At 61.2% G+C, this 27833-nt stretch overlaps 2 protein-coding genes and 1 long non-coding RNA gene across 8 annotated transcripts; 1 reads left to right on the forward strand and 2 right to left on the reverse strand.

Moving 5' to 3' along the window:
- Window positions 1-1598: 1598 nt before the first annotated feature.
- On the forward strand, window positions 1599-12191 carry LOC118497771. The gene is made up of 3 exons (XR_004900304.1): window positions 1599-1692; window positions 4043-4045; window positions 12177-12191. It is a non-coding gene; the product is annotated as an uncharacterized LOC118497771 (long non-coding RNA).
- On the reverse strand, window positions 1832-15736 carry DEF8 (differentially expressed in FDCP 8 homolog). Of its 6 annotated transcripts, none has more exons than XM_028504082.2 (12): window positions 15670-15735; window positions 11365-11498; window positions 10933-11030; window positions 9566-9715; window positions 8575-8716; window positions 7216-7380; window positions 6521-6648; window positions 6277-6390; window positions 5397-5477; window positions 4615-4755; window positions 4384-4493; window positions 1832-3679 (listed from the first exon to the last, which is right to left on the reverse strand). In XM_028504082.2, exons 2-12 carry the CDS (start codon window positions 11486-11488, stop codon window positions 3577-3579), a joined length of 1356 nt encoding a protein of 451 aa, XP_028359883.1. In that variant the 5' UTR covers window positions 11489-11498; window positions 15670-15735; the 3' UTR covers window positions 1832-3576. The 6 variants fall into 6 exon arrangements, with proteins under 6 accessions (XP_028359883.1, XP_028359885.1, XP_028359884.1 ...); XM_028504084.2 differs by having other exon boundaries at window positions 15251-15671; XM_028504083.2 differs by having other exon boundaries at window positions 15183-15671.
- A 4392-nt stretch (window positions 15737-20128) lies between these two features.
- On the reverse strand, window positions 20129-27505 carry TUBB3 (tubulin beta 3 class III). Its single transcript, XM_036013298.1, has 4 exons — window positions 27355-27505; window positions 22796-22904; window positions 22244-22354; window positions 20129-21501 (listed from the first exon to the last, which is right to left on the reverse strand). The coding sequence occupies exons 1-4, from the start codon at window positions 27409-27411 to the stop codon at window positions 20426-20428; spliced, it is 1353 nt and encodes a 450-aa protein (XP_035869191.1). The 5' UTR covers window positions 27412-27505; the 3' UTR covers window positions 20129-20425.
- Window positions 27506-27833: the final 328 nt, after the last annotated feature.

The following is a 27833-nucleotide window of genomic DNA, read 5'->3' on the forward strand; positions in this document are numbered from 1 at the left end:
TTTCACAAAAGCATAGGCTAGTAATCCTGAAAGCATTTTCTGCATATTCTACGATTGAGCAAATAAATATATTAAGGCTCATGGGGCCAGGTTTCTCACTTTCGAAGACTTACAAATATAAAAATGGTGGTGGGGGGATGAAAGTTGTGGTGTTTGGAAATGGGAACCATCTGATTTCGTGGTTTTTTTTTTTTTTAAGATTTTATTTATTTATTTTTAGAGAGGGAAGGGAGGGAGAAAGAGAGAGAGAGAGAAACATCAATGTGTGGTTGCTGGGGGTTATGGCCTGCAACCCAGGCATGTACCCTGGCTGGGAATCGAACCTGCGACACTTTGGTTCGCAGCCCGAGCTCAATCCACTGAGCTACGCCAGCCAGGGCTTGATTTCGTGGTTTTTAATGTTTACTGTCAAATAGAGAAATAGACAGGGAGGGCTATTTCTCAGCTCTGTCTGTTGAAAGGACCAAGAAGCAGTGACAGTCGAGTGGCCGCAAGCACACCCGGTGGTTTACCAAACACCATTTCCCACTGAAAGGCACCCTTCAGCGGGTGCCTTGGAGAAATGGCTGGTGTCACGGCTGGGACTGGGAAAGGACAGGATATGCCCGAAACATCTGGCTATGCCAGAAAGTCAATGAGAACCTGAAGAATGACAGGAACAGGTGGAAGGACAGAGGAGCAGGTGGGGCACAGTCAGCACCTCCGGGTGCAAGCCAGGTGCCGCACTGGGCATGGCAGCATCACCTCCGGAGTCCCCACCCAAAGTGCAAACCCCAGATCCAATAGGAAAAACTCACACTGAGGGACATTCCTCAAAATAAGTAGTCTGTGCTCTTCTCAACAGTGGGTGCCGTGCACCCTTCCAGATTTAAGAAGGCGAAAGAGACCCGACAGCTGTGTGTTAAAACCCAAACAAGGCTTGTAAGTTTTCTTGTGCTGTGTCGATGTTGGCTTCCTCATTTCTTTTGATAATTGCCCTGGGGCCACGTAAGATAATGCCCTTGTTTGGGAGGAATACACACAAGTACTGAGAGGAAAGTGGCATCGTCTCTGCCACCCACCATGTGAGACCATTCAGAGAAAAAGGTACATGTGGAGAAAGAACAAAGCAGATGGGGCCAACTGTTAATATTTAGGACGTCCAGGAGACCGGTACATAGGAATGGTTTTGCAATGTTCTGTAAGTCTAAGTGTGTCAAAATAAAAATGTTAAGATCCTATTTCATAACCTGAAAGTGGGGGAGGGTAAAGATGACATCCTCCCCTGACATCCAAAGTAGAGCTTCAGTTGTTTGTAGCTGAGGCTCAGCTACAAGCTTTAGGGGCAGGGTTGCTGACAGCCTATCTGATCACCACGCATGTAGACAAGGCATTGTCACCTAGCCGAGACTCCCGAGGTTTTCTGCACCATAGCCCCTTTGAGACCCTTGTCCAATCCACAGATCATTTCTCTGTAGAAAAATGTACATGTACAGAGGTTTGGATGTAATTTGTGTTGGGGATTTACAGTTTCCTGATGTCCAAGGGTGACTGGCATGGCCTTGAGGTTCAGTGTCGGCCCTTGCGGTGCTCTAGCAAATGCAGCAGGCGCTGGCCCTGTGACTTTCTCATTGCTACACTGGCCAACGAGACGGCTCTTCTACCACAGGACTCTGGAAGTGAGACATAGCTTCTGCTTCCTGAGCATTCTCTGTGCTCCCAGCCCCCCAGAGCCCAAACAACCCGTGAGATACTGTCTGCACCTTCACCACCCCACAGAAGATACGTCTGCACGCCTCAGGCGTGTGTCTGACACCCCCTGCCTCGCCCCCATTTCACCACACACAGCAGAGTCTGGAGTACACAGATTTAATGCGACAGTGGCTGCAACCTCGTCCCAGCTGGTGCCCCTCACTGTTCCTCTGGGAGGTGCAAACCGGTTTCTCGGTGGGTTTTGTTACGTGGCTGTGGACTCAGACCGCCGTGATTCTGTTTGGAGACTTTGTCATCCAGAAGGCGTAGGTGGGGAAGAGGTGTTGAGGCAGGAGGTAATTAAGGGAGCTTAGAAAAAAGGAGGGCAGCCAGCTCTGTCGGACAAATGCCAGCGTGCTAACGTTTTCTCTGGACCATGTGACACGGGAAACTCAGAGACGGCTACTGTCCCCAAGACAGAAATGTGTGGACATGAAAACGTGCAGACCCAAAGCACCTGCCCTTACCCCCTATGCAGCCCCAGAGGAGAGGTGGGCCGAGGACCCGTCGTTGAGCCCGCTCCTTGCTGTCACACTGAGGCAGGTCAGAGCAGGGTCACCTAAAGCCACCACACAGCACTGTCTTCAGTGCCCCTCGCATCAGCCAGCAAGCTGAGCTGCCCCTTCTGCTGGCTACGACCTCTTCCCGTGGGCTTCCCAGTCGAGGGTGAGGGGCACCACAGTGGCTGTGTCCCCTGCCCACCGCCCTGCACCTGCGAGAGGCAGCCGAGCACAGTGCAGCCAGGGAAGCGCCTTCCCTCAGGCCTTCCCCTCGGTGCAGGGCCTCCGACACACGGGCCTCCCTGCAGATCTCGAGTCGGCGCAGCTCCCCCACTGAGGAGCAGTGGGTCAGGTGCTGGGGCCTCTTCCTCTGTGGGCTCTAGGCTTCCTGCCTGGAGCTCCCTGCAGCCGGTATTCCCAGCACCTGACCTCAGGCCCCCCAGAAAAGGTCCCTGGCTGGTGGTCTCCAGGCTGTCCAGGCTCCTCCACAGGCACTGCAGTGGGACAAATCTGGTCCCCAGAAATGCCACTTGAGCCTGCTGTAACCAGTCCTCTTGCTTAACCTGGAGTCTCCCCATCTCCACACCTGGAGGCAGGGTCCCAGCCACCCACTCAGAGCAGCAGGGTGAGGCCAGAGCCGGACGAGGCCAAGTCAGGAGCTGTAGCCAGTCCACCAGAGGAGGGCCCCATGGCCCCCTTCCCTCTCTGTGGCACAGAAAGGCCCAGGACTGGCCCTGTCCATCAGTTCCTGGTCTCCAGGCAACATCTCACCTACTGGAGAGAACCGTGGAGACAGGGCCAGGGCCCTTGGGGGACAGCTATGAGGAACCCCAGCCAGGAACAACCAGAAGATTCCAAAGGAACAAGGGCTGGGGGGATGGGAGCCTCCAGGTAGATCCCAAACCATCCATGCACATGAGCCTCAGGCCCAGGCTGGATGTGTGCAGCTGGCATCCTCGGGTCTCGTCAGCCAATCCCCTGAGGCCAACCAGGGTTGGCATGGTGGCTGATACCCTGCTGCCTAAGCTCCAAGGGCATGGGGGGCTCTTCACCACAGGGAAGAAGAGGAGCTGTCCACTCCCCTGCCCACAGAGCCCTGCAGGGGCGGGGGCACACTCCAGCCCTCACCGCAGCAGCCCACCCAGGAAGCAGCCTGGCACAGCCCCAAGTCCCAGCAAGCTCCCAGACGCAATGGTCCCTGTGGCACTTATGCCCCCCAGGCCCAGCATGGGGGAGAGGTCCAGGGGCTGCACCCCAGGGGTCTTCAGAGCACAGGAAACACCTTGGCATTGGCAATGGCCAGGAAGGTGGGCTCCAGGCAGGCCGAGGAGAGGTGCCCATGGCTCTAGGCGTCCATGTCGGCCCGGGGCTCCTGGAAGAGAGACTGCTTCCGCAGGGTGAGCCGGGCACACTTGGGGCAGGTGGTGGAGTTGTCGTAGTAGCAGTCCCTGGGGGTTGGGGACGGGGAGACAGGTCAGACCCCAGGGACGGGCAGGGCGCTCACAGGGCGCAGCAGTGGATGGCATCTGTCACACAGCATGCAAACTGCTACCTCCAGGGAGTTCACAGTTTCCACACTCGTCCCTTCTGTGACAGCAGTCCCAGGTCTGCGCAGCTCTGACGTCAGCTGCTGCTGTGACCAACAGCAAGAGGCTGACAAAACCAGTATGGCAGAAATGGGGGAGTGCTGTCCCATCGGAGGCCACTGTGAGGCGCTGTGCAGGGCCCAGCAGGTGGACGTTATTAGTAATCATGCTTATTAAACAGCTAAAATACTTTTTCCAACTTATGTGTATTATTTTTCCAAACAGGCAGTCTTCATAAAAGTTTAAGTTATTCAACATTAATAAACAAAATGTTAGGGTTTTTTTAGTCTGGAGAAGTCCGAAGAAAACCACTTGGACACGGACTGGAAGTGCCAGTAACTGGAGGGTCTAGGGAACTCCGGCCTGTGCCAGCCCCGAGGGGCCCACCCCAGTCCTCGGGACGAGGGAAGCAGGTGGGACATGCAGTTCGGTCACGTCAGGCCTCACTCTGTATCTCAGGGGCAATGTGAAGGGCTTTGGACATGAGGCAGCGGAGACCAAGCCCCAGTGTCTCCCTGCCTGTCCCTCACCCGGTGGCCTCAGGGTGGGGCCAGGGCCGCACCCACCTGTGGAAGACGGCGGAGCAGTCGCGGCACACGGACGTGTGGCTGTCGAAGGGGAACAGCACGTCGCCCTCTCTGCAGAGCTCACACACGAAGCCCTTGGCTTGGCACCGCTGGGGGCGGGGGTGGGGGCGTCAGCACTGCTCCTGAGAGCACCTGGCCCCGACACGCCGCCCTCCCCGCCCTGGGGGCTGGGCGAGGACAGACGCTGGGTCCTCGCCGGGGGGCACCCACCTCGCAGTCCAGCTTGATGTGCTTGGCGAAGAGCGTGTGCGTCTCAGTGAGCGAGCAGCCCAGGCGGCCCGTGTGCGCGTCCAGCAGGTCCTGCACCGAGTACATCTCGTCGTTCTCCACGAAGTGCTGCCGGTCCTGGAGCTGCGGGCCCAGCAGCCGTGACTCCGAGCCCAGGGAGGGCCCCTCCCACGGCCCCCCCACCCCTGCCCCCCCACCGCCCAGGCCCTGGGTGCTTGTGGAGGAAACAGGCTCAGCCCCTCCAGCCACACAGGCCCCAGGTACAGCCCACCTCCGCCTGGCACATGGCTCTTCCTCCCGGACCTGCCCCAACATTCCCGTCCCCTTCTCTGCCTCCTCCCGTCCACGGACCTTGCCCCCCTGTGAGCGGCTGGTCTTTCTTGCCTTCCCCACCTGAAGGGCAGCCCTGAGATGAGGGCAAGGGCCTTCTTTTGTTTGCTGCCCCCCAGAGGCCACACATTGTATGTACTGCCCCAGTGGGCGTTCAGTGAGCACGGGCCGCACGAATACCCAGGGTGAGTCTGCGCCTGGTCCTTGCATTGCAGAGTCACGGAGAGGCTGCAGGGACGATGCCCATCTCTCTCGGTGCCCCCTCAGGGGTAATCAAAGAACACTTTTTGGGCAGAAGGCCTGTTTGCTAACAGAGACCTGGAGTTGCCTGGGACGGTGTGGAAGACCCCCTGCTAAAGGTGCAATGTCATGTGCCCCCATCTGTCTGGCCGTGGCCCACCGCCCCTCCCCCCACACTGCGTGGGTGGGCTGACCTGCAGAAGCAGACGCGCTTCCATGGCCTCCTTGCAGGTGATGAAGTATGGCTTCATGAGCAGGATGTCCTGGCGCAGCTTCTGCAGACAAGACAGGCAGGTGGGCCTCCTGGGCCCGGGCAGGGGCTGCCCTGTGGCACTTCCGTGTGGCCGCAGGGGCTGGCCCTGCGCAGCCCCGTAGAGGGTCATCACCTCTTACACTCTGGGTCAGAACCTTCACACCAGCAGGAAGGGCTCAGGCCTGAGGGCTCCAGCCAAGCTCAAGTTCAAAGCACAGCTTCCAGGCCAGGCAGGACCCTGAGGCTCTACCCACCCCCACCCCCACCCCGTGTCTGAGAAGGACGCAGAGCCCAGCCCAGCCCAAGGGGCCTTGGCAAACACACAGGCTCTGCCCCGTAGCCTGCCCTTTAAATGGAACCCAATCCCCTCTGACCACTTCACGGGAAACTGCCAGAGGCCACACGTGGGTGGCCCACCCACCCACGTGGCTACCAGCCACACAAGGGCTGGCTGGGCTGCGGTGCAGTGCGTGCAGGATGCACCCGGGGATTCAAAGGGAGAGCACAAAAATGTCTCAGTAATGTCTACAGGTCATGTTGAAATAATCCTCTGGGTATACTGGGCTAAATAAGATATGTTATTCAAAATAACTTTACCTGCTTCTTTTAACTTTTTTAATGTAGCTACTAGAAATTTCCAAATTTCCTCTGGCCTCGCATCACATTGAGGCCGGACGTTGCTCTAGCGTTTTCAATCCACAGGACAGCGAGGGGCCATAATCTAGGCAGGTGGGCCTCCCCTCAGCTCCCACAACACACGCCACCCCCCACCCCCACCCCCCTGCTGCCAGGAGCAAGGTCCGCACCCGTCGGTGCCTCACCCGGATCTCCACCAGCTCCTCCACGTAGTTGAACAGCAGAGGGTTGATCTCTCGGAGTCTGAGCACCGGCCGTGACATCATCAGTGCCAGGTAGCGCAGGCTGCAGCGGGACACCTGGGAGCCGAGGCAGGGGTGGCCCCTGCGGCACTACGCCACCACCTTACCCCCGCTCCCGGCCACGCCCCCAACCCCCCTCCTGGGCATGGCCACGCCTCCAGCCCCTGCTCCCCGCTCCTGACCTCACCTTGCGTGGCTCGAAGTCCCAGTTGTGCACCACGCGCGCAGGGATGATGGCCAGGTCGTTCCAGTGGCAGTGGCTGCAGTAGTACTGGCCCGTGTAGTCGCACTGCCGGGCCTCGCTGGGCACGCCTCCTGTGGACCGGGCCGGTCGTGTCAAAGTCGGGGCTACTCTGAGGGTCCCAGCCACACACACAGGCGTCTTCTGCACCCCATGGTGCTGTCCCGTCGCCCAGCTGTGCCCACGGCACACCGGAGAAAGAGCCCACAGGGTCCGGGGGTCCACCCTGCAAACCTGACCGGGTCAGGCGCCTCACTGCCTGGTTTTCTCTCCAGTAAGATGGGACAATAATAGGGCCGCTTCCGGGACTGCTGAGGGGACCCCATGCATTCACATGGATGAATCTCTAAGGCCTGAGGCACAGCAGTGCGTGACTGCTGTGGGGTTCTCCTAGTCCCCGCACAGGTGCGCTGTCGGTCCTGACAGGGCCACACGAGGGCGCTCCTCCGTGACCTAGGCGGGACCCCCAGGCTGCTGGCGGAAGGTGAAAAGGTGCCACAACAGCTTCTGGTCGCTCCCCCAGGAAAGGGAGACGAGTCTGCCGGAGCCACGCTGGCCTTGGCCGCCTGACTTCCCCAGTGTCCTCACCCCGCTGTGGGCCTGTCCCCTGCCCAGAACAGCCGCCCTCCGCCCGCACTCACGCAGAGAGATGGGCGCGCGGCACTCGGCACAGCGGTAATCCTGGCTGTCCAGCCCCGCCTCCGGGCAGATGTTCAGCTCGTACTCGGCTTGGTGGCTGACTTTGGAGCGCACACAGGGCTTGGAGATGAGGTTCAAGCACTTGCTGTGACAGCGGTAGTAACACCCTGGGGTGGTGTGGGGTGCCAACACTGTGACTCTTAGAAGCGGGGGGCGGTAGCCCAGGAACCTGACTTTCAGCTGCCAGGTCCCCCAGGGGGGCTACTCCGATTTCCAGACCAATCGGAGAGCTTCCCCCGCAGGTCCCTTGGCCCCTGTCCCGAGCCTCGCCCTGAAGGCGTGAGCAGACTTGGCCCCAGAACTCCACATTCAAAAGCCCAGGGGCCCACCTGACATCCCCAAGGGGACGCATAAAGGCCGTCCAACCCACGTGGTCAGAGTGGAGCTCCAGCTCTTCCTTCCCAAGCCCAGCCCAGACACAGTTCCATCTCAGGCCTCCGCCTTCCTTCCGCCTCCTGAGGCTGAAAACCCTGAAGTCAGCCCCACTCCTCTCTCCTGCCGCTCTTTCTTCCTGGAGTGTGCCCGCATCACCCCCCAGTGCCCACCCAGGTCAGAGTGCCCTCCCCTCCCCCACCACGCTGGCGTCCTCCTTCCATCCCTGCTCACTCAGGCAGACTGGCCTGTTCCAACCCGAGTGCGAGTGCATGCAGCACCTGCCGAGGCCGCCAGCTCACTCCTGGAAAGGCCCCAGCAACCCCGGAGCCCACATCAGCCACGCCACCTCAGAAACAACGGTCCAGCCACCTGCCCTCTGCTCCTCCCCAAGGACACCAGTCACAGTGACCACAGGGCCTTTGCACAGTAGTCACCTCCCCACGGAACCTTCTTCTGCAGACTCACATCTGGCTTGCTCCCTGACCTCCAAGTGTTTCCTTAAATGTCCCGGGATGCCTTTTCAATCCCCCTGAAGCCACACCCACCCGACCGCCCGACACGTGCTGTTCCCTCTCCTAGTTTCTCGTCACTCTGCTACGTCATCCACCACACCATGTCCTTCACTGGTCATTTCTCGTCCAGTGGAGGAAGCATCCCCCCTGCACTGCCCTCCTGTGGCTACTGAGCACCTGTAACGTGGATAGTACAACTGAGAAACTAAATATTTATTTTAACTTATTTAAATTTAAGAAGGCGTGAGTTGGGTCTTTCATCCCTCACACACGCCCAGGGCTCATTGAATGCCCCACACAGTCTGTAATGCCCCGACCACGGCCCAGACACGCAGCAGACCCACGAAGCCCCTGCCCTGTGCTAGGCACCCGCCTGCCCACCCACAGGGGCCGCCGGTCTGGGTCTGGGCCCACCTGTGCAGGTGTACCAGGTCTGAATGAGCCCCCAGATGATGGTGTTGCATTTGTCACACGTCTGCTTGACACTCTTGCTCTTCTCCTTGTAGAAGCGGTGCTCCAGGAGCACGCGGATGTTGGGCTCGTCTTCATTGGGGTCCTGGAGAGAGAGGCCCAGGGGCCGCTGAAGCTCCTCCCCTCTCACACAAGCCCCTCGGCTCACTCCTCCCAGGCACCATTTGTGACAGACAGGAGCCTCTTCTAATGTCACCCCTTTGCTCTTTCAAGATGGAACACCCAGTGGTCAGTCAGGCCTGGACCAGCTGTCCAGCACCCCTTGCACGTAGGTGCTGCCTGCCGCAGCCACGGGCTGGCGTGCAGGGGGCATGTGACCTTCTTCCTTTGTTCTCTGCTGGCTGAGTGCAGACCTGGGTGGGGACTCGGGCCCCCTGGGAACCCAGTCAGGAATGGAAGACCTGGGGTCCCCATCACCATTAGCCGCCACGTGGGCCCTGGACCACCCACAGCATTTCTACATGAGTAAAGTGACATACCCCGTTCCTTTAGGCCACTGTATCTTGGAGCTTTGCTGCCACAGCCTTGCCTACAACCTAGCAAGTCTAAATTCCCAGGGACTCGTCGGCTGGCACAGGGACACAGTGGCAGCTAAGACAGATGCACAGACTCCAGGACACTACAGACACATGTGGCTTGGGCTGCCAGGACCCACTACCCCTGCTGTGTCCCCCCCAGGAGCCCCCACCCCCCCAATCAGAGTCATGTGGTTCAAGGTGCGAATTGCCTCACTCATTTGCTGCAGTGGGTGGGCACCTGACCCAGGACTGGCCAATCAGGGTCAGGCTGATAGAGAAGCCCAGCTCGCTCCCTGCCTTTCTGGGCAGCCTCGGCCTCGGCCCCTGGGAGGGAGCCAGGGCCACCCCAGGCCTCCAGGCCTCCACACCCTGGCTCAGCTCCAGCTGCCTCCACGGTGGGCTGCGCCTGCACCCACCTTCAGCTCCTGGAGCTTCAGCCGGAGGTGGATGAGCCTCACGACGGCGTCCTTCTGCTGCTCCGAGTGCTCGGGCAGCTCCAGGATCAGCTGCTTGCACTCCTCGATGGCCTGCTGCAGCTGCTGGACGTCTGAGGCCAGGAACAGGCCCTGGGGGGTGGGGCACACAAGTCAGATGCCCACCCCATACCCCTCGGGCCCAGGCCATGCCCGTCCTAGTGGGCTGCTAGGCCCAAGCAGACCTCCCCGCCTCCGCTTGCCCAGAAGGGGTCAAAAACTTATTCAAGGCCCAGGGAGTTAGCGGCCCAGGTAGGAGCCACCCACACCGCCTGCCCCCAGCTGGACCATCTATCTACCCACAGGTCTCTGAAGACCTAATGCAGGATATTTTTCAAAACACAACTTCCTTCTTTTAGAAATCCAGTTGCTTTCCTGGCCACGCTATTTTGCTAAAGCTGGGGAAGCAAGACTTGCTTATCATCAAGGAGAGGAAGTGGCCTGCAGCTTTATCGCCAGGCCCAGAGACACCCCAGGCACCCACACCCCCCGGCCCCAGCACCTCACAGTGACCCCGCAAAGCCTGCAGCAGACTCAGGAGAGTGCGGCCCTCGGGGAAGGGAGACCGCTCAGGAGTGAGAGCTGGGAGTGGGGCTGCCCAGGGGCCAGGCACAGCCCCTCCTTTGGAGCTCAGTGTATGGCTCACAGGAGGGCCTGGAAATGTCATCGTGAAGATACAAAGCACGCAGATGAAATACATATCAGCACCGGCAAAGCTTAAAGCCACATATCACATGGGAAGTTCCTTAGAACCTGGGGCTTTGAGGTGCATCTTTTTGGTTGGTGTTACATTTGAATGTTACTATAATGTTTCTCTCAAAAGTTGGAGACCATTTACATAAGACTAAAATATTTTTAAACTTTTTGTTTAAAAATCATTAGAGCCCTTTTATGTTTTTTTTTTAATTTTAAATAAAGTTTTCCTGTAACAAAGTGTAGAACAGACCAAAGAGTGGCCCTTTAGACCCGAGGGGGGGTGGATGGTGGGCGGGAGGCTCCCCTCTCTCCCTCCCTAGCCCTCGCCTGGCAGCATGTCCACAGGACCCCGGACGAGGTCAGTCCTCACACTTGCTTCACAGGACCCTGGAGCTCAGGGAGAGGAGCGGCCCCACCTGGGAAGGGCAGCCCCGGCTCCCAGAGCCAGGCCCAGCCATCCCCACCAGCTCTCCGACAGGCTTGGCGAGGGTGTCCGGTGCCCAGTGGGCCTCAGGCTGAGGAGCCCTGGCTGAGAGGGACACAGCCCCTCTGCCTGCGGGTGGGGTGACTAGGGAATGTCTGGCTCCTCACACCTCGGGTGCCCTGAACCTTACCACGGGGCGGGAGAAGTGGTCCTCGGCCAGACCCAGGTCCATCACGCGCTCGGTGCAGTGGAACTCCGGCTCCCCAGCGGGCGGCTCAGGCGGGCTCTCTGGAGCGAGCGGGGTGCAGGCGTGAAGTGCAACGGAGAGGAAAAAGTCAGTCCACCTTTTCCCCAGGGGCGGGGCAGGGCAGGCCAGGCAGCTGGGGGGTCAGAAGGGCCCCTGGGGATTCTGGGAGCCCACAGGAGGTGTCGAGGGGAGCCTGGCCCTGCCCCGGCGTTTGCGATTTGGGAGGGAACATGTGGGGAGATGGAAGCGGCCAGCACAGTGCCCGGCTCTGGGGGCAAAGCCAGCCCCCTCCACCACAGAAACTGGGAAGGGAGCTGGGCACCGGGACGAGGGGTCACACTGCCACACGGCCCCGGCCCCGGCCCTGGCCCCCACCTTCGGAAGTGGTGTCTGGGGCCTCCTCAGCGGCCCGCTGCTCATGCTGCCTCGATCCAAGCTGCTTGTTGAAGGGGTTGAGGTGGGCCTGCCGGAACCGGGCCAGCTTCTCATCATATTCCATAGCATCCCACCTGCGGGCCAGGCAAGGCAGGGCAGCCATGAGTGGCCGGCTCCCAGCTCACTGCGTCCTGTCCCCGCTGTTTTGGGGGCTCTCAGGGGTCATGCCTGGCCTCTTTCACTCCCCAGGGGCGTCTGAGCGGAGGCCCCCACACCACGGCCCCCATCCTCAGCCCCTCCCCAAAGCAGTCAGCCGCTCACCCAGGCCCTCAGAGTGGTGTCCCCTCAGGAAGAGAGCAGATGGGACGGGCAGGGGCAGGAGGAGGACCTGAGCTTCCGGGGGGCCCCCGGCAGACACTCGCCCAGCACAGTCCTGGGCTCCTGTGCAGCTCCGGCCAGCCCTGCCCTCACCGTCCGCCCCGCACTGTCTGACGAGAAGGCCCAGCTGCCCCCTTGACACACAGCTACCAGAACTCAGTTCCTCAGCCCTGGCCCCCACACCAAAGTACTCCTTTCTGGTCAGAGCATCCCAAATTCACAGCCCTGAGCCTGGCAGTCCACAGGAATCACCAGACAGCACAGTGCTGGGCACTCCAGAGCCGATGCCAGGACCCAGGCCCTTCCCTGGGCTCCAGGGCCCCATGGGCTCCCCATGCCGGCCAGCAGCTCACTGGCCTGGTTCCCAGGGACCTGACTTGTGGCCAGAGTCAGGGTGTGGCCTCTCACCTCGGGGTCCCAGGAAACGCAGGAAGTGCCCAGCTCACTGCCTGGCCCCAGTCCCCTGGCCAGAGCCCAGGGAACTGGAGCAGGCGGATGGCTGCTGCTGTGAGAGGAAGGGGCTTTGGCTGGGGGCGGTCCCACCCCAGGCCCTCCCACCTAACCAGCGGGGCCACATTCCTCAGCCTCCAGGCTGATGTGAGTCTGTAGGAGGCAGAAGAGGTTTTTTAAAGCTTGGTAGTGAGTTTCTGGGTGTGGGTTATGCTTTCTCTACACCCATTTACAGTCTGAAACAATTCATAATTATAAAAGGCAACCCCCTGGCTCTTATCTGCCACCACCCCCACCCCACTGCCAAGGAAGAGCGTGGTGCCCAACGGGAGCAGCCCCATGGAGGGTCCCCGCACCCGGCTCTCTGCCGGCTGTCCTGCCTTGGCCAGGAACCCCCACCCGCCTTCGGGACCTGCTCTCCCTGTCTGATGTCTGTGGGTGGGGCTGGGGGCTGGGAGGTCCCATCAGGCAGAATCAGGCACCCACAGACTGGCTGCCCCCAGGTCAGCACAGGAGAACACAGGTGCCATGGGCACCTCACACAGGGTGCCAGGCCCTGATGCCCTGTGACCCCTGCCCCCAGCTGCCCTGGTGTTCACCAACCCCTCCTCCTCCTGAGTGCTGACAAAGTCTTTGCTTGGTCAGACCTTATTCGGGCCCCTGGACCTGCTCCGAGGCCCTCTGTCCCTCCTTGTGAAACCCAGTTCCAGCAAGCACACTGCTGAGCCAGCACAGCAGGCGTGCCCCACCCTGACACCCGGTCGCCCCCCCCCCATCTGACGGGTTCCTCGTGCTCCCCCACCCCAGGGGTCTGATCACCCTGCCCCACCTTCAGCAAAGATCCCGTTCGGTCCCTGCAGCCAGAATCCTCCGTGCCCTCGACATTCCCTCTCTGCGTTTTTTCACCCCCCAACTCCATCCTGCCCCTTGACTATTAATCCAGGGGGCCCATGGCATATGTGGAGTCAAGCTCGGTCTCACACAAAGGTTTCTCAGCTGTACAGCAATGGTACTGAACAAATCTGTTTCAGCACCCATCCAGATCTGGTTTTCCTTTGACAGGGGAGAGCCCTGGGTTTCAACTTCTCACGCGATTTCCCAGCAGCCAGATGTGGTCACGTGCTACACTCTGAACATGGGACGTAAGGGGACAGATTTCCTGACACATCTGGGAATTGTTCTTAAATGGAGGAACTGCCCCTTTGCATCCCTCCCTGCCTCTTGCTGTCTGGGATGCAGACGCAATGGGTGGAGCTGGAGCAGTCACCGTGGGTTATAACAGAGAAGTCCGGCCTAGCTCACCCCTGGGCTTCATTCAAATGAGAGAAAAAAAGAAAACTTCTGTTTAAACTACTGTTATTGGGGGGATTATTTCTGGTTCTTGTAGCCAAAAGAGACCCTAGCTGACCAACCCAGCACCTGATGGTAGTAAGACAGATCCAATGTGGTCTCAGGCAAACGCCTAAGCTTCTCGTGGGTTTTGACTCCTCACGTTGTAAATGGGGATGATAACAGCACCCACTGTGCAGTGTTATTGTTAAGACTAAATGAGCCCTGGCTGGTGTGGCTCAGTGGACCGAACACCAGCCTACAAACCAAAAAGTCTATGGTTCAATTTCCAGTCAGGGCACATGCCTGGGGTGCAGGCCGGGTCCCCAGTTGGGGGCATGCGAGAGGGATGTATCTCACAACCAATGGATGTATCTCTTGGATATTGATGTTTCTCTCCCCCTCTTACTCCCTCCCTCAAAGTAAATAAATAAAGTATATATTTAAAACATTACATTAGTTAATGTTAATCAAAGTTCTGGACACTCTGGTCAGCACATAGTAAGCGTTCAATAAATTCTGGGCAGAACTTACTGTTGTCATTGCTACTATTGTTGTTATGAATCAGACAGACGTGATTTAAACTCTGCCTCTCCCAGCGGGACCCCATTCTCTTGCCCACAAACAAGGCAGGCCTCCTGGGGTGCGAGAAGGGACTACGTACTTGTCCTCGGCAGTGACGCCCACAGCCCAGAGCTGCCGCTGAGCCAACGGCCACTCTCATCGCGCGAAGACCAGCCCACCCCTGGGAAGCCTCGCAGCATTTTAAAGTGCAGCCAGAGGAGCTGGAAGGCAGGGACAGCCAGCCCTTCCCAGCAGCTCCGTCCAGCTGAGGGCTCCTGCGCAACAAGCCCATCTCGCCCCGCCCACCCCCTCGTGGGCAGTGCCGGCCCCAGGCCCGGCACAGAGGTGCTGCATGAACAGATGAGTGGGGTTGCCTGGCCACTCCCAGCCTCAGTGTCTCTCCTGCTGAGTCAGAGTGTCATGCTTCCCTCCGGGCTGCAGAGGGCAGACGGTCGAAGTTCTCACACGAGGGGCCAGGGAATGCCAGGCACCGCCCCCCCCCCCACCCCCCAGCAGCTTCATCCCACAGAGAGCTCGGCGCCCAAAATCCAGGCCTGGCCTCGCAGAAGAACGGCCAGGCAGGCAGAGACTGAGACGAATCAAGAAAGCCCGCTATCCCACCCTCCACGCTCCTCCAGAGGCTGCCCCCCGCCATGGGGAGGGGACCCCTGGACTCAGCAGTGAAGGAGACCCAGGGGAGCAAAGTCCAGAGCTGAGTGGCGGGGTGGGAGGCGCATGGCTGAGGATACTGGGCTGCAGCTCAGACGCCCTCACCATGACCCACATGTCCTGCCTGTGGCTGGGACACCGAGGGGTCCTGTTATCACCACAGCCACCACCAGAGGTCCCTAGAATTCTTCCTGGAGTGGGAAGGGAAGACCACACAGTCTGTCTGTTCAGACCCTGAGAGAGGCCTGCCAGGACCCCGCCAGGACCAGGAACTGGGGTGCTGTCCCTTTAAGGGTTGTTTGTCACTAAGCCTGGCAGGGTGCACACCGCTGGCCTGAGGGCCCCAGCCACTCCCAAACGGTCCCTCCCCCACCTTCACCCACAAGAGCAACAGGCAGACACTCTGGGGACCCTCTCTGGGGACTAACCTGCTGGCAGAGGGGCCAGTCCGTTCCACCACCCCACCCGCTTCATAGGTGAGGAAACTGGGACTCACAGCAGCCCAGCATCCACCAGGCAGGCGCAGCTATGAGGGTCCCCGAGGGACTCAGGAATCCCACAGAAAACACGGGTTGACGGCAAGAAGCGGAGACAATGTCACTTGGGGGAGCTCTTCCCCGCCTGGAGCTGCTAAACCCTGCCCCATCGGGGTGAGGCCACACGCGCCCCTGCGCCCAGGTGAGGACGGTACGTGGGCGCCGCGACCCCGCAGGTCTGAACCTTCCTGGGCGCGGGCGGGGCCTTGGGCAGATCCCTGACCCCTCGAGTCCTTCGTGACCGCGTCGGGAAAGGGGGCTGCCCGAGCTCCGGGGAGCGGCAGGCTGTGTGCACCCGAGGGCCAGGAGCCCCGGATTCCTCCACCCCCGGCACCCCCTGCCCTCACCGATCCGCCTAGGCTCCCCCTCCGCAGCTCACCTGACCGCCGCCGCCCTCGCTACATTGTATCCGACCCGCCGCGCGCTGCTGCCGCCTGCGGCCGGGAGGCTCATGGCACGCGGGTCCCGGAGCCTGCGCGCCCTTCCCTGTCACGTCCCGCTCTGAGAAATGGGTAACACTGGATCTCACCTGTTCAAGGTGGTATGGCCAGGCGGGGGGTGCTGCAATTTCCTAGATTTTCCGTCATTACAAAAGTCCTGGTTTAAATAGACTCTAAACCCCAGTGTTTGGGGAGGCGGGGAAGGAGAGGGAATCACCGGCAAGCAGCCGCCTCTGTGCACTCACGGCTGCCTGCCTACCTGTGCGGTGTTCACGGCCGCCAATCTGCCCCGTCTTGCAGAGGACACTGAGGCTCAGCGAGGTTAGGAAGCTGCTGGGTGGAGACTGTTGTGTGGAGGCGGGGGAGGGGGAGAGGCCACTGTGGGAAGGCCTGACTGGCTTCTTCCATCCCTGCTTCGTTTCTCTGTAACCCTCCTCCCTGCCCTACACATTTTCACTCTGCTTGTCTCTCCATCCCTCCCCTCCGGCACCGCCTCCACCAGAAACTAAGGGGTGCAGGCAAGTTTTGTTTGCCTCCCTGGCTGCTTCAGAGCCCAGAGCAGTGGGGCGGGACTGGGGAAGGCAAGGGTTCCCGAGCAAGGCCACCCCGAGGGGAAGAAGCCCCCACCTGGCAGGCGGCCCACTGCACAGACCTGCGTTAGCACCAGATGTGGGGCTCCCCAGGCCTCGGCCTCGGTGCGGTGACGCAGCCTCGTGACGAGAGACGTGATGAGCTCTGAGAAGGAGATGAACAGGGAGACGAACGAGGTCTGGGACGGGGGGCATGGAGGACACCTTGCTTGAGCCAAGACCCAAGGGTGAGAAGGGAAGAACCACAGAAAAGCTGGGGGGAAGGGCCCAGAAGGGGAACTGCATGTGCAAAGGCCCTGAGGAACCGAAAGAGACCACTGTGCCCGTGAGACAGAAATCAAGTCAGCTCGGTAGGAGGGGAAGTGAGAGGGGACGGGCGGGTGCGTGGACAGTTGGCTTTGATTTGCGGTGAGACCGGAGCCACTGACATTTCTGTTTTCTTAGGCCTGCTGAAGTGTGGTGGACATGCAACAAGCTGCCCTGTTCCAGGGTCCCGGTGGAAAGCTCTGACGCATGCGTACACCTGAGGAACTACGGCCGTGATTACGACAGTGAACCTGGCCACCATCCTCACACGCTTCCTCGCGACCTTCTGAGGTCCCCGTCCCTGTCCCACCCCTGGTCCCAGGCAACCACTGATGAGCTTTCTGTCACCGTGCTGCATCTTCTAGAATTTCACTCCGGTGGATGTCCTCTCATCTTCGTACCCTCTCATGTCGACTGGCTTCTTTTTAAAAAATTATTTACTTATTTACTTTAGAGAGAGGAGAAGCATGTGAGAGACAGAGGGCGAGGGAGAGAAACAGTTGGTTGCCTCTTGCACGCCTCCCAAAAGGGACCGAACCCAAAACCTAGACACGTGCCATGACCGGGAATCAAACCTGCGATCTTTCGGTTTGCCGGACGATGCTCCGACCGACTAAGCCACACCAGCCAGGGCTGACTGCCTTTTATCACTCGGCAGAGTCATTCTGAGACTCGCCCGTGTGGCGCGGGCATCAGCAGTTCACTCCTTGGTGTGGAGGAACCAGAGCTGGCTTATCCACTCAGCTGCTGCCCAGCATCCGGGCTGTCTGCAGGGTCTGCCCCAGTTGGCTTGGGTGGGGAGTGAGCTCGAACCACGACGCCGTGAACTCGCCGCAGGCCCCGACCCCACGTGGAGGAGCCCTTTCACAGACCCCGTGTGGGGAGCCTGTCAAAGCAGCTTGGGTGAGCTCACACGAAGGGAGGTCTTTTGGCCCCTCGGGCCGCTCTGACAAAGGGCCACAGACTGGGCGACGGCAGAAATGTGGTCCTCACAGTTTGGAGGCTGGGAATGCGAGACCGGGATGCCAGCATGGTCGGGGCCAGCTGCTCACTGTGTCCTCAAGTGACCAAGGACAGAGAGCTCTCTGGGGTCACTTCCATGAGGCGCGCACCCCGTCCATGGGGGCCCCACCCGCAGGCCCCACCTCCCAACAGCGTCATCTTAGGGGTTAGGATTGCAGCTTATGAAAGGGGGTGGGGGCACGGTGCTGAGCAACCCTGTGCTCGAAGCCCGTGGCGTGGGTCCTGCCGGGAGCCTCTGAATCACGCGTGGTCACTTGACCCGGATGAGGTGGGGGTGGGCCTCAGGTAGGGGTTTCCACACACCCCCCCCACGTCTACCTCAGCTCTGCAGGTGCCCAGGAAATGGGCTGCTGGGCAGCTCCAACCCAAGTCCAGGTGTTCACCTGGACCCACGGGGACTCTGCTTCACTCCAGGTTTGCCTGACTCCGGCGCTCCTCGGACCTGCACTTCTGTTCCGGGGGACCCCGCCCCGCCCCGCCCCACCCCACCCGCTGCAGCGGCAGCTGTGTCCGGTGGCCTCCAGGCTGAACTTCACCAGGACCTGGTGTGAGGGCACTCTCATTGGTCACGATCCAAGCCAGGTTTCAAAGATCTGTGAGAGTAAGAGTCTTTTACTCCAAACGAATTTATATGGAACCCCAGCGCCTAAAACATGAAAGCAGGGACTTGCTCTGTGCAGCTGGGCAAAGCTCGGTGGAGAGAGGAAGTCACCTGACCAGCAGGCTGGGTGCCCTGGGGCTGTTTTGCCCGCCCATCTACACCTGTTTCTTTATCTGTAAGCACCTCCCAGTCAGGGCTGGGAGGGGGGCAAGCCTTCGTGACCACAGAGGGATGGGTCCCGCTGTGGCGCGGCTGGGGGCCCCTGTCCAGGATCACTGGCTTTAGCAACTCAGGAGCACGTTAGTATCCACATGCCCCCCGGGGAGTCTTGTTCATGGGTTACCCAGCTTCACTGCGCACCCTGCTGCTGCTGGGTGTGGGTCTGGGGGTGAGAGGACGGAGCCATTGGCCTCAAAGCCAGCTCCACAAGGCAGGGCAGCCGGAGGTCGGACCCCTCTGAATGACGAGAGCAAACACGGAGTGCTTGTGGGCACGGGTGCTCGGGTGGGAAGTGGGGTGTGGAGCCACGTAGAGCACAGTGCAGGGGTGCACAGCTATGGGCCGGACACCGGGCTCTGTGCCTGCCAGCTGGCAAAGGCCCTCCCTTCTGAGCCTGTTTCTTTGCTGTGAAACATGGATGATGATGATGATGATGATTTGAAGGCTAACTGAGAACAGGCCCAGTGAGACAGGGGACTGCAGCCCAGCATGAGCACCTGTGGGTGTCAGGGGCTGGGAGGGCCTTTGCTGGCACTAGGCAAGTGTCTCCACTCTTTTTAGGTCGCAGAACCCTTTGGGAACCTGAGCTGTTGACACCCCAGTTGGTGGAGGACGTCAGCCCTGTAAACCCCCCCTGGATGAGGGGGGAGCCCTGCTGCTGCCCAGCCCCCTTCACCATATGGTGGTGGGGACCCAGCCCAGGACATAAGTCCCCACCTGCTGGGTGACCTCCGTCACACACCGCTACTCGGCTGCTCGGGCGTGAGGCGCGGAGAGCTGTCAGCTGCTCACCACTGCCTGGCAGAGCAGGTGGCCAGAACCGTCCGCCCGAGCAGCAGCTCCCCATGGCTCAGGGCACAGCCGGGGACTCGGCCCTTGGGGGCTCCAGTCCCCTGGTTTGGGTCGGGGCCCTCAGTGCCTTTGGGCTCCCCCCTTCCACACACATATCCACACAGAAAAGCCGCTTTTCGGGGGGGGGGGGGGGGAGCTAGGTCGGTGACACCCCCCAGCTGCATGAAGAGGGTCGGGGCCCAGGCCAGCGCTGTGCACACTCGCCGCAGCCTCGAGGGGCTTCCCCTTCTTGCCTTGTGGAAGGAACTGGGCAGCCAAGTTAGCACCTTCCAGGGGCCCAGGCAGGGGACACCAGGCGCCCTGCAGCCACAGGAAATGACCACCAGGGGGCGGAGGAGCCAACATCACTCCTGCCAGCGGGTGACTGGGTGCCCTGGCCTCAACTCCCCAAGCCTGCCAGCCCTTCCCAGGGCCAAGCCCCAACCCTCAACACACACTTTCCCTGGGGGGGGGGGGGGGGCGGGGGGTTGAGGTCCTCCCTTCCTCTCTCCTTCCCTCTCGCCTGGGTCTTGGCCTTCCTGCCTCTAACATCCAGCACACAGGTATGCCAGAGGAAAGCTCTGGAATGTGAATCACTCAGTTGCTCCTACACCTGCCTGCGGTTCTCAGGTGAAGCTTCATCCAGACAAGGCATTGACGTCCCCCCCCCCCCTTCCAGGAGCCCCTCAGGGACACGCCTGTCTCAGCTGCTAGCCAGGGAGACAGCAGCCTCTTGCCCTGCCCCCACCCAGGCTCCATCTGTCCCTCTGCCCCTCCTTGCCCCTCTGGGCCCAAGTTTCCAGAAAATAAAGGAATCTCCAGCATCAGGAAGGGGTATCTGACAGCAATAAATTTATTAAGTATCCCCCCAAATAGGAACATAAACCAGTAAAAAATAAATAAATAAAATAAAACTTCAGGCCTAGAGCTGACAAAGCAGAGACGAATGAGCCACACACGGACGGGAAGGACCTATGGTGGGAAGACGGAGCCGCAGACACTGAAGGACGGACACTCGGGAGCCCTGGGGTGGCGTGGCGGGGGCTGGTGGGGCGAGGCGGGCGGCGTCAGGGGCTGCGCAGCCCTGGGGCAGACCTCTGGCCGTGGCCTGGCCCCGCCGCGGCCTCACTTGGGGCCCTGGGCCTCGGACTCCTCCTCGTCGTCTTCGTACATCTCACCCTCCTCCTCGGCCGTGGCGTCCTGGTACTGCTGGTACTCGGACACCAGGTCGTTCATGTTGCTCTCGGCCTCGGTGAACTCCATCTCGTCCATGCCCTCGCCCGTGTACCAGTGCAGGAAGGCCTTGCGCCGGAACATGGCCGTGAACTGCTCCGAGATGCGCTTGAACAGCTCCTGGATGGCCGTGCTGTTGCCGATGAAGGTGGAGGACATCTTGAGCCCCCGGGGCGGGATGTCGCAGACGGCCACCTTCACATTGTTGGGGATCCACTCCACGAAGTAGCTGCTGTTCTTGCTCTGGATGGCCAGCATCTGCTCATCCACCTCCTTCATGGACATGCGGCCCCGGAAGACGGTGGCCACCGTCAGGTAGCGGCCGTGGCGGGGGTCGCAGGCGGCCATCATGTTCTTGGCGTCGAACATCTGCTGGGTGAGCTCGGGCACCGTCAGGGCCCGGTACTGCTGGCTGCCCCGGGCGGTGAGCGGGGCGAAGCCGGGCATGAAGAAGTGCAGGCGGGGGAAGGGCACCATGTTCACGGCCAGCTTGCGCAGGTCGGCATTCAGCTGGCCAGGGAAGCGGAGGGAGGTGGTGACCCCGCTCATGGTGGCCGACACCAGGTGGTTGAGGTCCCCGTAGGTGGGCGTGGCCAGCTTGAGGGTGCGGAAGCAGATGTCGTAGAGGGCCTCGTTGTCGATGCAGTAGGTCTCGTCCGTGTTCTCCACCAGCTGGTGGATGGACAGCGTGGCGTTGTAGGGCTCCACCACCGTGTCCGACACCTTGGGCGAGGGCACCACGCTGAAGGTGTTCATGATGCGGTCGGGGTACTCCTCGCGCACCTTGCTGATGAGCAGCGTGCCCATGCCCGAGCCCGTGCCCCCGCCCAGCGAGTGGGTCAGCTGGAAGCCCTGCAGGCAGTCGCAGTTCTCGCACTCCTTCCGCACCACGTCCAGGACGGAGTCCACCAGCTCCGCGCCCTCCGTGTAGTGCCCCTTGGCCCAGTTGTTGCCGGCCCCGCTCTGACCTGCGTGGGGGTCAGGAGGGGGCACGGACAGGGTCAGGCCTCCTGCGCCTTAATGCCCCAACCCAGAGAGCAACTGTGGAAGCAGCGCGTCTGCTTCCACTCTGCAAAGTGGGGGGCCCACACCTCCCATCTCCATGGCTTTCCCCATCAGCCATGCTGTGCACTAGGGGCCCTGCTGTCCAGTGCCAGGCCACGGGCTCTGGCCAGAAACTGAGAAGCCAGAGATGCAGCTCCCCCTCTGCCTCACTTGGGGGTCCTGGGAGAGTTGGTCAGCCCTCCCCTCCACTGGCCTGACCTAGGCCAGCCATGGTGGAAGCCTCCACTACAACCCCAGCCTCCCTCCCATCTCAGGGTCTGGATGTGGACTGGTGCCAGCCGTTTGGGTGCTGAGCTCCGAAAGGCAGAAATGGGGGGGGGGGAGGCCTGCCACCATCATCTGGGGCACAAGGGCCCCCCGAGCTCTGGGTCACAGTGGTGCTATGCTTGTGAGCGCTGTCCTCTGGATGCCCACCAGCCAGCAGTTCTCCAACGAGCCTGTCAGCTTAAGCCCCTGTTCTACACACCGCTCGGCTGGGAGCACCCGGTGGTCTCTGCCCCTGCACAGGCCCTCCCTCTGGGTCCCCACCGGCACCTGCAGAGTGGGGGTCAGCTCTGTCCTGCAAGGTCATGGCCCCTTAGTTCCCGCTGATGCGGGTTTGCCCATGATGTGGTCAGCCACCCCTGCGGGACAGGGGTCACTCACCAAAGATGAAGTTGTCAGGCCTGAAGAGGTGTCCGAAGGCCCCAGACCGGACGCTGTCCATGGTTCCAGGCTCCAGGTCCACCAGGATGGCCCGAGGCACATACTTGTGAGCTGAGGGGAGAAGGGTGGGTCAAGTGCATCCTGGAGGCTCAGGGGCTCCTCCTGCCCTTGAAGTCCGGCCCCAGCCATGTGCTCTGACCCCATGAGTAACATGGAGACTGACACCCTGGATGGCCAGGGTCAATTCCAGGGTCCGAGTGGGCAGGTGAGTCTTTCTCCAGTTGAACTCAGACATCGCTCCACACCTGGTGCTAAATAGTCCCGGCCCAAGCCCTACAGGTGGCCCTTGCTCTGGGCCCACCCACGGGACTCTGAGGGGACCTCCAGGACCCTGCCCAGCCCTGCCTGTTCCCTGCCTGGTGGTTAAGAGCATGTTTGAGCCTCACTGTGGCGAGAGTCTCGGGCTACACCAGCCGCACCTCAGTGGGAGGGCAGGTCCCCAGGCCCAGCTCAGCTGCCCTCCCAGCCCCCGGGAAGTGTCAAGGTGCTCACAGGAGGCCTCGTTGTAGTAGACACTGATGCGCTCCAGCTGCAGGTCCGAGTCCCCCACATAGTTGCCGCTGGGGTCAATGCCGTGCTCATCGCTGATGACCTCCCAGAACTGCGGGGGGACAGAGGGGTCAGTAGGGGACCACGACCCCCACTAGGCCCTTTCCCCATGTGGCCACAAAGCCTTGGGTATAAAATTCGGGGCTCAGACCCAAAGCCAGCACTAGCCCCTTGAAGAGACTTTGGAAAGAGGCCCGAGCTCTGTCACCTGTCATGACTGTGTCATAAACATCACATCTACCACCTGCATGTCCACGGTTACCAGGGTGGTTCAAGGCTCAGCTGACCCAGCCCAGCTCTGCAATTGCTACCCAGTTAATAAGAAACCATGCTCTTTGGGTGGCTCTTATTGCTCCCTTTTCAGATGAGGAAATGGAGGCACAGAGAAGGGGAGAGTCCAAGACATTTGAGCCACTGCCAGGGCAGAGGACATCCAGGGACAGGGTGCAGCAGTGCCCAGACCATTGGCAGCCTCGGCGACAGGAACCACAGGGGCCGGGGTGGGGAGTGACTCACCTGGGTCGCCCCACCTAACCCCACAAGCCTGGCACAGCCCTCAGTCCGGGCCTGTGTGCCCCTGGCTGCAGCAGGCAGGGGCGCGGCCAAGGCCTCCACCTGGGGGCAGACCATCGCTTCCCAGCTGCGCGACCTCGGGCGGGTCCCGCGGATGCTCCCTGCACCTGTCTCTGTGCAGCAGGCCTGGGCCCTTCGAGAAAGCGCCGAGTCATCCGTGTGGTGCACGTGGCTGGCACAGGCAGCCTGAGCACTGGGTGGCACCATCAGCACCAGTGCCCACACGAGGACACGCGCCCTGGCTGCGCTGAGCTCTGCCCCCCAGGGTGCTCCCAGGGGGCTATGCAGGCAGGTCACATGCTGTAGCTGCCCCAGCGCCTCCCCTTTGCTCCTCAGGGTCGGCAGCGGGGGGGGGGGGGGGGGGGGGCGGGGAGCTTTCAGAAGATGAGTGGGTATGAAGTCCCCGGGGGAAGCAGGTGCCTCCATCGGGCTCATGGGCTGGAAAAAGGCTGCCCAGTTGAAAACTCAATTACACACCAGGTCACTGTGCTTTTGCCTCGGACGGAGCAAGCACCAGTGCGAAGGGCGGGTGGTCCCGGGCTGGGGACCCTTTCTCCCAGTGCGCCCTTTGGCTCTTTTGGAATTCTTTGTTACGTTCACATGTTAACTTCACACACACACGTGCGCACACACACACAGATTAAAGACACATGCCTCAGAAAGACTGCAGTCAGCAGCAAGAGCTCACCTCCCAGGGACGTGGGGGCGGGACCCCTCCCCCCTTTATGCGTTTATGTCACCGGTAAGTTCTCTTCTGGCATTGTGTGTGTTAATTTTGTCATTAGAAAGAAGACACGCGGAGTGTCACTCAGACATTCAGAGACTGATCAGAGCTTCCCACCACTGCTGGGCTCTCCACGCCCTCCTTCACCCTGAGGCTGTGCCCGGAGCCTTGGTCCCCACAGCCCTAGGACACCCCAAACCTCTGGCTTCAGGGACACCCACAGCCTCTGTGGAGGAGGGATGGTCTCAAGAGGGCAAGTGTGGGGCCAGGAGAGCCATCCAGTCACTGGGCCACCAACCAACCCGTGGGAAGAAGGACCGTGCTCCAGGAGGGGCAGGCCAGAGTGGGTGAGGATCCCAGTACTGGCCAGTGTGTGACATCCCTCCACTTCTTGGGTGGGGCTTCAGCACTCTCGCCTGGGAAGCAGGCAGGGTAATGGCCCCACACCAAGTGCTTGGTACAAGGCCTGACACAGAAAAGCATTCAAGACATGTTGGCTTCTTTGACAGGAAGGCCTTAGATGCTACTTAAATTGGTAAAGCCATGTGCACGGATAACTAAAACAAAAGTAAAATGTAGTTTTAAAATACCGGCATGCTGTGGAAAGCTGTGGCACAGTAAAAGGTCGCTGCTGGTAGGAGACCTCCAGGACACGCCCTTGAGGGGAAAGGCGAGTTCAGCGGCAGCAGGCCGAAAGGGGTCGTCACCACAGTGGCGGGCTGTCCCACTGGAGTGGGGCCGGCAGGGCAGAGCTGGCTCCACGGGCAGAGCCTGCCTGAAGTAACGCTTCCGTTTTTAAGGGGGGAATATACTAATGACTGCTTTTGTAGTTAAAACTAATAATGACTGTAATTTAAAACATTAAACAGATATCTTATTAGTAAACTAGATGATGTGACATTTAATAAATTTTAAAAATACAGGTTTTTTTTAATTCAGTAAGAAATAATTATGGTCATCACTACAGATGAGAAAACTGCCGCAGGGTCCAGGCCAGCCGCTGCCTTTCCGCCTGCTGTGGGGCGGTCCGGCCCTGGGCCCGCGGCGCTGTCCGTGGTGCTGATCCCAGGATCCGAGGGCGGCGGGGCGGGCACGGGAGCCCGAGGCGAGCAGGGTGCAGCGCCCCCCGGAGGGAGGACTGGCTGCCTCGTGGTCCCTCCAAGACCCCAGGCCTTTCACCGGCCCCAGCCAGCCCCACCCTAACCTATCGGGCAGGTGCCCAGGGGGCGGTACGGTGGCTGTAGGGGCCCCTCCCCTCCGCAGCCCCGCCCTGCGCCCTGCGTGGAGGGGCGCAGACAAAGGCTCCGTAACGGCCCTGCTTCCCTAGGGGAGGAGGGAGGGGGTCGGGTTCCCCGCGCATCCCCAGGTATCCTGGGCCACACCCCGTCTCACCACACCCTGGTGAGGTGATGAGAGCAAAGCGCCTGGCACAGTGCCCAAGGCGGTGGCCGTCATTGTCCGGAGTCATTAATGCCGTCCTACGACTGCTCAGGAGAGGCAAGGCGAGTCCTGCCCGGGTCCGAGACCGCCCTGACTTTCCTCCACCCCCTCCCCAGGGCCCGCAGCCAGATCCACACAGGCCCCACGGGCAGGAAAGCAGCCCCACACCCACACCCATCCTTCAACTGCTGCAGGGGGTGGGCAGGGGCGTGGGAGGCTCTGAGCCCTTCCTCCGAGTCTGGGTCACCGCAAAGGCCAGTGTTTGGGAAAGGAGGGAAAAATTCCTCCCCCCAAATCCTCCTATCTCTTGTTTGAAGTGTTTACAAGGATCAGATATTAATCTCTAAAATTAACATTAATTAAGAAAATCAAGGCAAAAGGAGTAAAAAGTAATGAGCAAACGCAGGGGTCAGAGCGCAGAGAAGCAGGGGCCTCTTTGCCAGAAACGAGGCAGCCCCGGCTGTGGAGGGAGGGGTTTAAACGGACCGCCCCTCCCCCAGGCCCAGGGGGGCTCAGGTCTGCCCGCCCCCGGGACCCCTGACCCTCTGAGGAGCAGATGTTCAGGCCGGGCCGTCGCTCACGTTAATGAGCCCTCGGCCCCTCCCACCCGCCCGGGCAGCTGTCAGCAGTCGCTCCAGGAGCCCCGACAGATCCCAGGCCATCCCCTCCCCGCCTGCCCCGCCCCCAGCCCCCGTCCCGAGCAGGCGCAGCTGTCTCCTCGGGGATTAGAAGTCGCCGGCTACCGCCTCCGAGACCCCATCCCGGGCCTCCGCCCCGGAGCCCAAGTTGCAATTTACATGTCAGCCACGTGGCTGTGGCAGCCCCCTCGTAATTAGCTTTTTGTTCTCGCCGTTTCCATGGCAACAGCCTCCAGAGAAAGCCTCTCCTCCGTCCCTTCTCCTCCAGGACCCGTTCCTGCCCCCGCTCCCCTCCAGGACCAGCTGGACGCCCTCCCTGCGCCGGGCCCCTGGCCGTGGTCCTGACAAAGGCGCACGCCTGCAGCGCCGGATCCCGGGCCGCCGCCGCTGGGCGCCCGTGGGGACCAAGGCGCTGTGTGACCTTGGGCAAGGGACAGCCTCCGGACTTAGGGACAGCACGCTCGCCACCTCCTCCTCCCGCCCCAACCCCTGCTGCTGAGAGGTGGGCTAACAAAGGCCGTGAGGAGCTGCCCACGCCCGGGGCCGGGCTTTGTTCCCGCGCCCAACCCCCGGACTCGGAGAGGGGCTCCTCCGGGTTGGGCTGCGCCTGGGGAGAGGCCGGTCCTGGACCAAGGTCACCCGAGTGCGGGCCGAACCCCTCCCCCAACAAAGGACGGGGTGGGGCCAGGCAGCCGGAGGTTATCACAGGGAGGTTGGCGGCCCGAGGAGGCTCTGACAACTCGGAGGACCTCCCGTTCATGCGGGCGGCGGAGGCAGCCGGAATCGTTAAGGCTTTCAGGGGGAACCACCCAAACCGGCCCACCCACCCATCCATCCCATCCCGCTCAGGCTGAGTGGCGACCCCAAGGGGGCCACGCCCAGCTAGCCGGCTGCACCCGCGGCGGCCGGCGGAGGAGGAAGCGTGGCCGGGGACCGCGCTGCGCTCGGAGAGACCCTGGAGCCGGCGAGCGCGGAGGAGCCGCAGGTGGCGGCGGCAGGGCGGGCCTGTCGCTTTGTTCTCGGTCCACAGAGCCGACCGCGCTCGGGGTGCACGGAGCGCCCTGCTTCCCTCCCTCGGGTGCGGCCCGGGCAGGGATGCGGGAGGCGCGAGGGGCGCGGGGCCTCACCTTGGCGCCGATCTGGTTGCCGCACTGGCCGGCCTGGATGTGCACGATCTCCCTCATGCTCGGTGCTGTGGCGGAGGCTGCGGGAGGCGCGGACTGGCCGGGCTGGCGACGAGGGTCCGCCGCCCCCGCCGCCGCTCTTATAGGCCGGGCCCAGCCTGCCGCGCCCTCCTGGCGTCACCGCGCGGCCAATGGGGGCGCAGCCGCGCGATGCGGCACGGCCCTGCCGCAGCCTCCCGCGCCTCCCCGCCCGGCCGCGCCCGCTCCGGGGGCCGCTCACCCGAAAGGAGGGAGGACAATAGAAGTCCCTTAGCCCTCGGACCCCGCCCGGGCTCCCTCTCCGGTCACACACTTCGGTTTAGGGACCGACCCCATCTTCCCACCCCAAAGGGCGAGATGGACGCCTCCCCGCGCCCTGTCGGTGGCAGGAAGGGGCCGCCAAGGTACTCTGAGCTTTGCTGGACCCCGCGAGGGTCCAAGGG

The sequence above is a fragment of the Phyllostomus discolor genome, chromosome 12 (genome assembly GCF_004126475.2).
Source record: "Phyllostomus discolor isolate MPI-MPIP mPhyDis1 chromosome 12, mPhyDis1.pri.v3, whole genome shotgun sequence".
Lineage (NCBI taxonomy): Eukaryota > Metazoa > Chordata > Mammalia > Chiroptera > Phyllostomidae > Phyllostomus > Phyllostomus discolor.

Bases quoted from the DNA above. Each gene is read 5' to 3' on its own strand.
- DEF8 (XM_028504082.2), bottom strand. From the start codon at position 11,488: ATGGAATATGATGAGAAGCTGGCCCGGTTCCGGCAGGCCCACCTCAAC. The intron at 11,031-11,364 runs GTGGGGGCCAGG...CGCTCGCTCCAG, and splicing joins CCCAGACACCACTTCCGAAG to AGAGCCCGCCTGAGCCGCCC. The intron at 8,717-9,565 runs GTGGGTGCAGGC...CTCTCTCTCCAG, and splicing joins TGAAGCTCCAGGAGCTGAAG to GACCCCAATGAAGACGAGCC.
- TUBB3 (XM_036013298.1), bottom strand. From the start codon at position 27,411: ATGAGGGAGATCGTGCACATCCAGGCCGGCCAGTGCGGCAACCAGATC. The intron at 22,905-27,354 runs GTGAGGCCCCGC...GTCCCCCCGCAG, and splicing joins GCAACCAGATCGGCGCCAAG to TTCTGGGAGGTCATCAGCGA. The intron at 21,502-22,243 runs GTGAGTGACCCC...ACCCCCACGCAG, and splicing joins GCCTGACAACTTCATCTTTG to GTCAGAGCGGGGCCGGCAAC.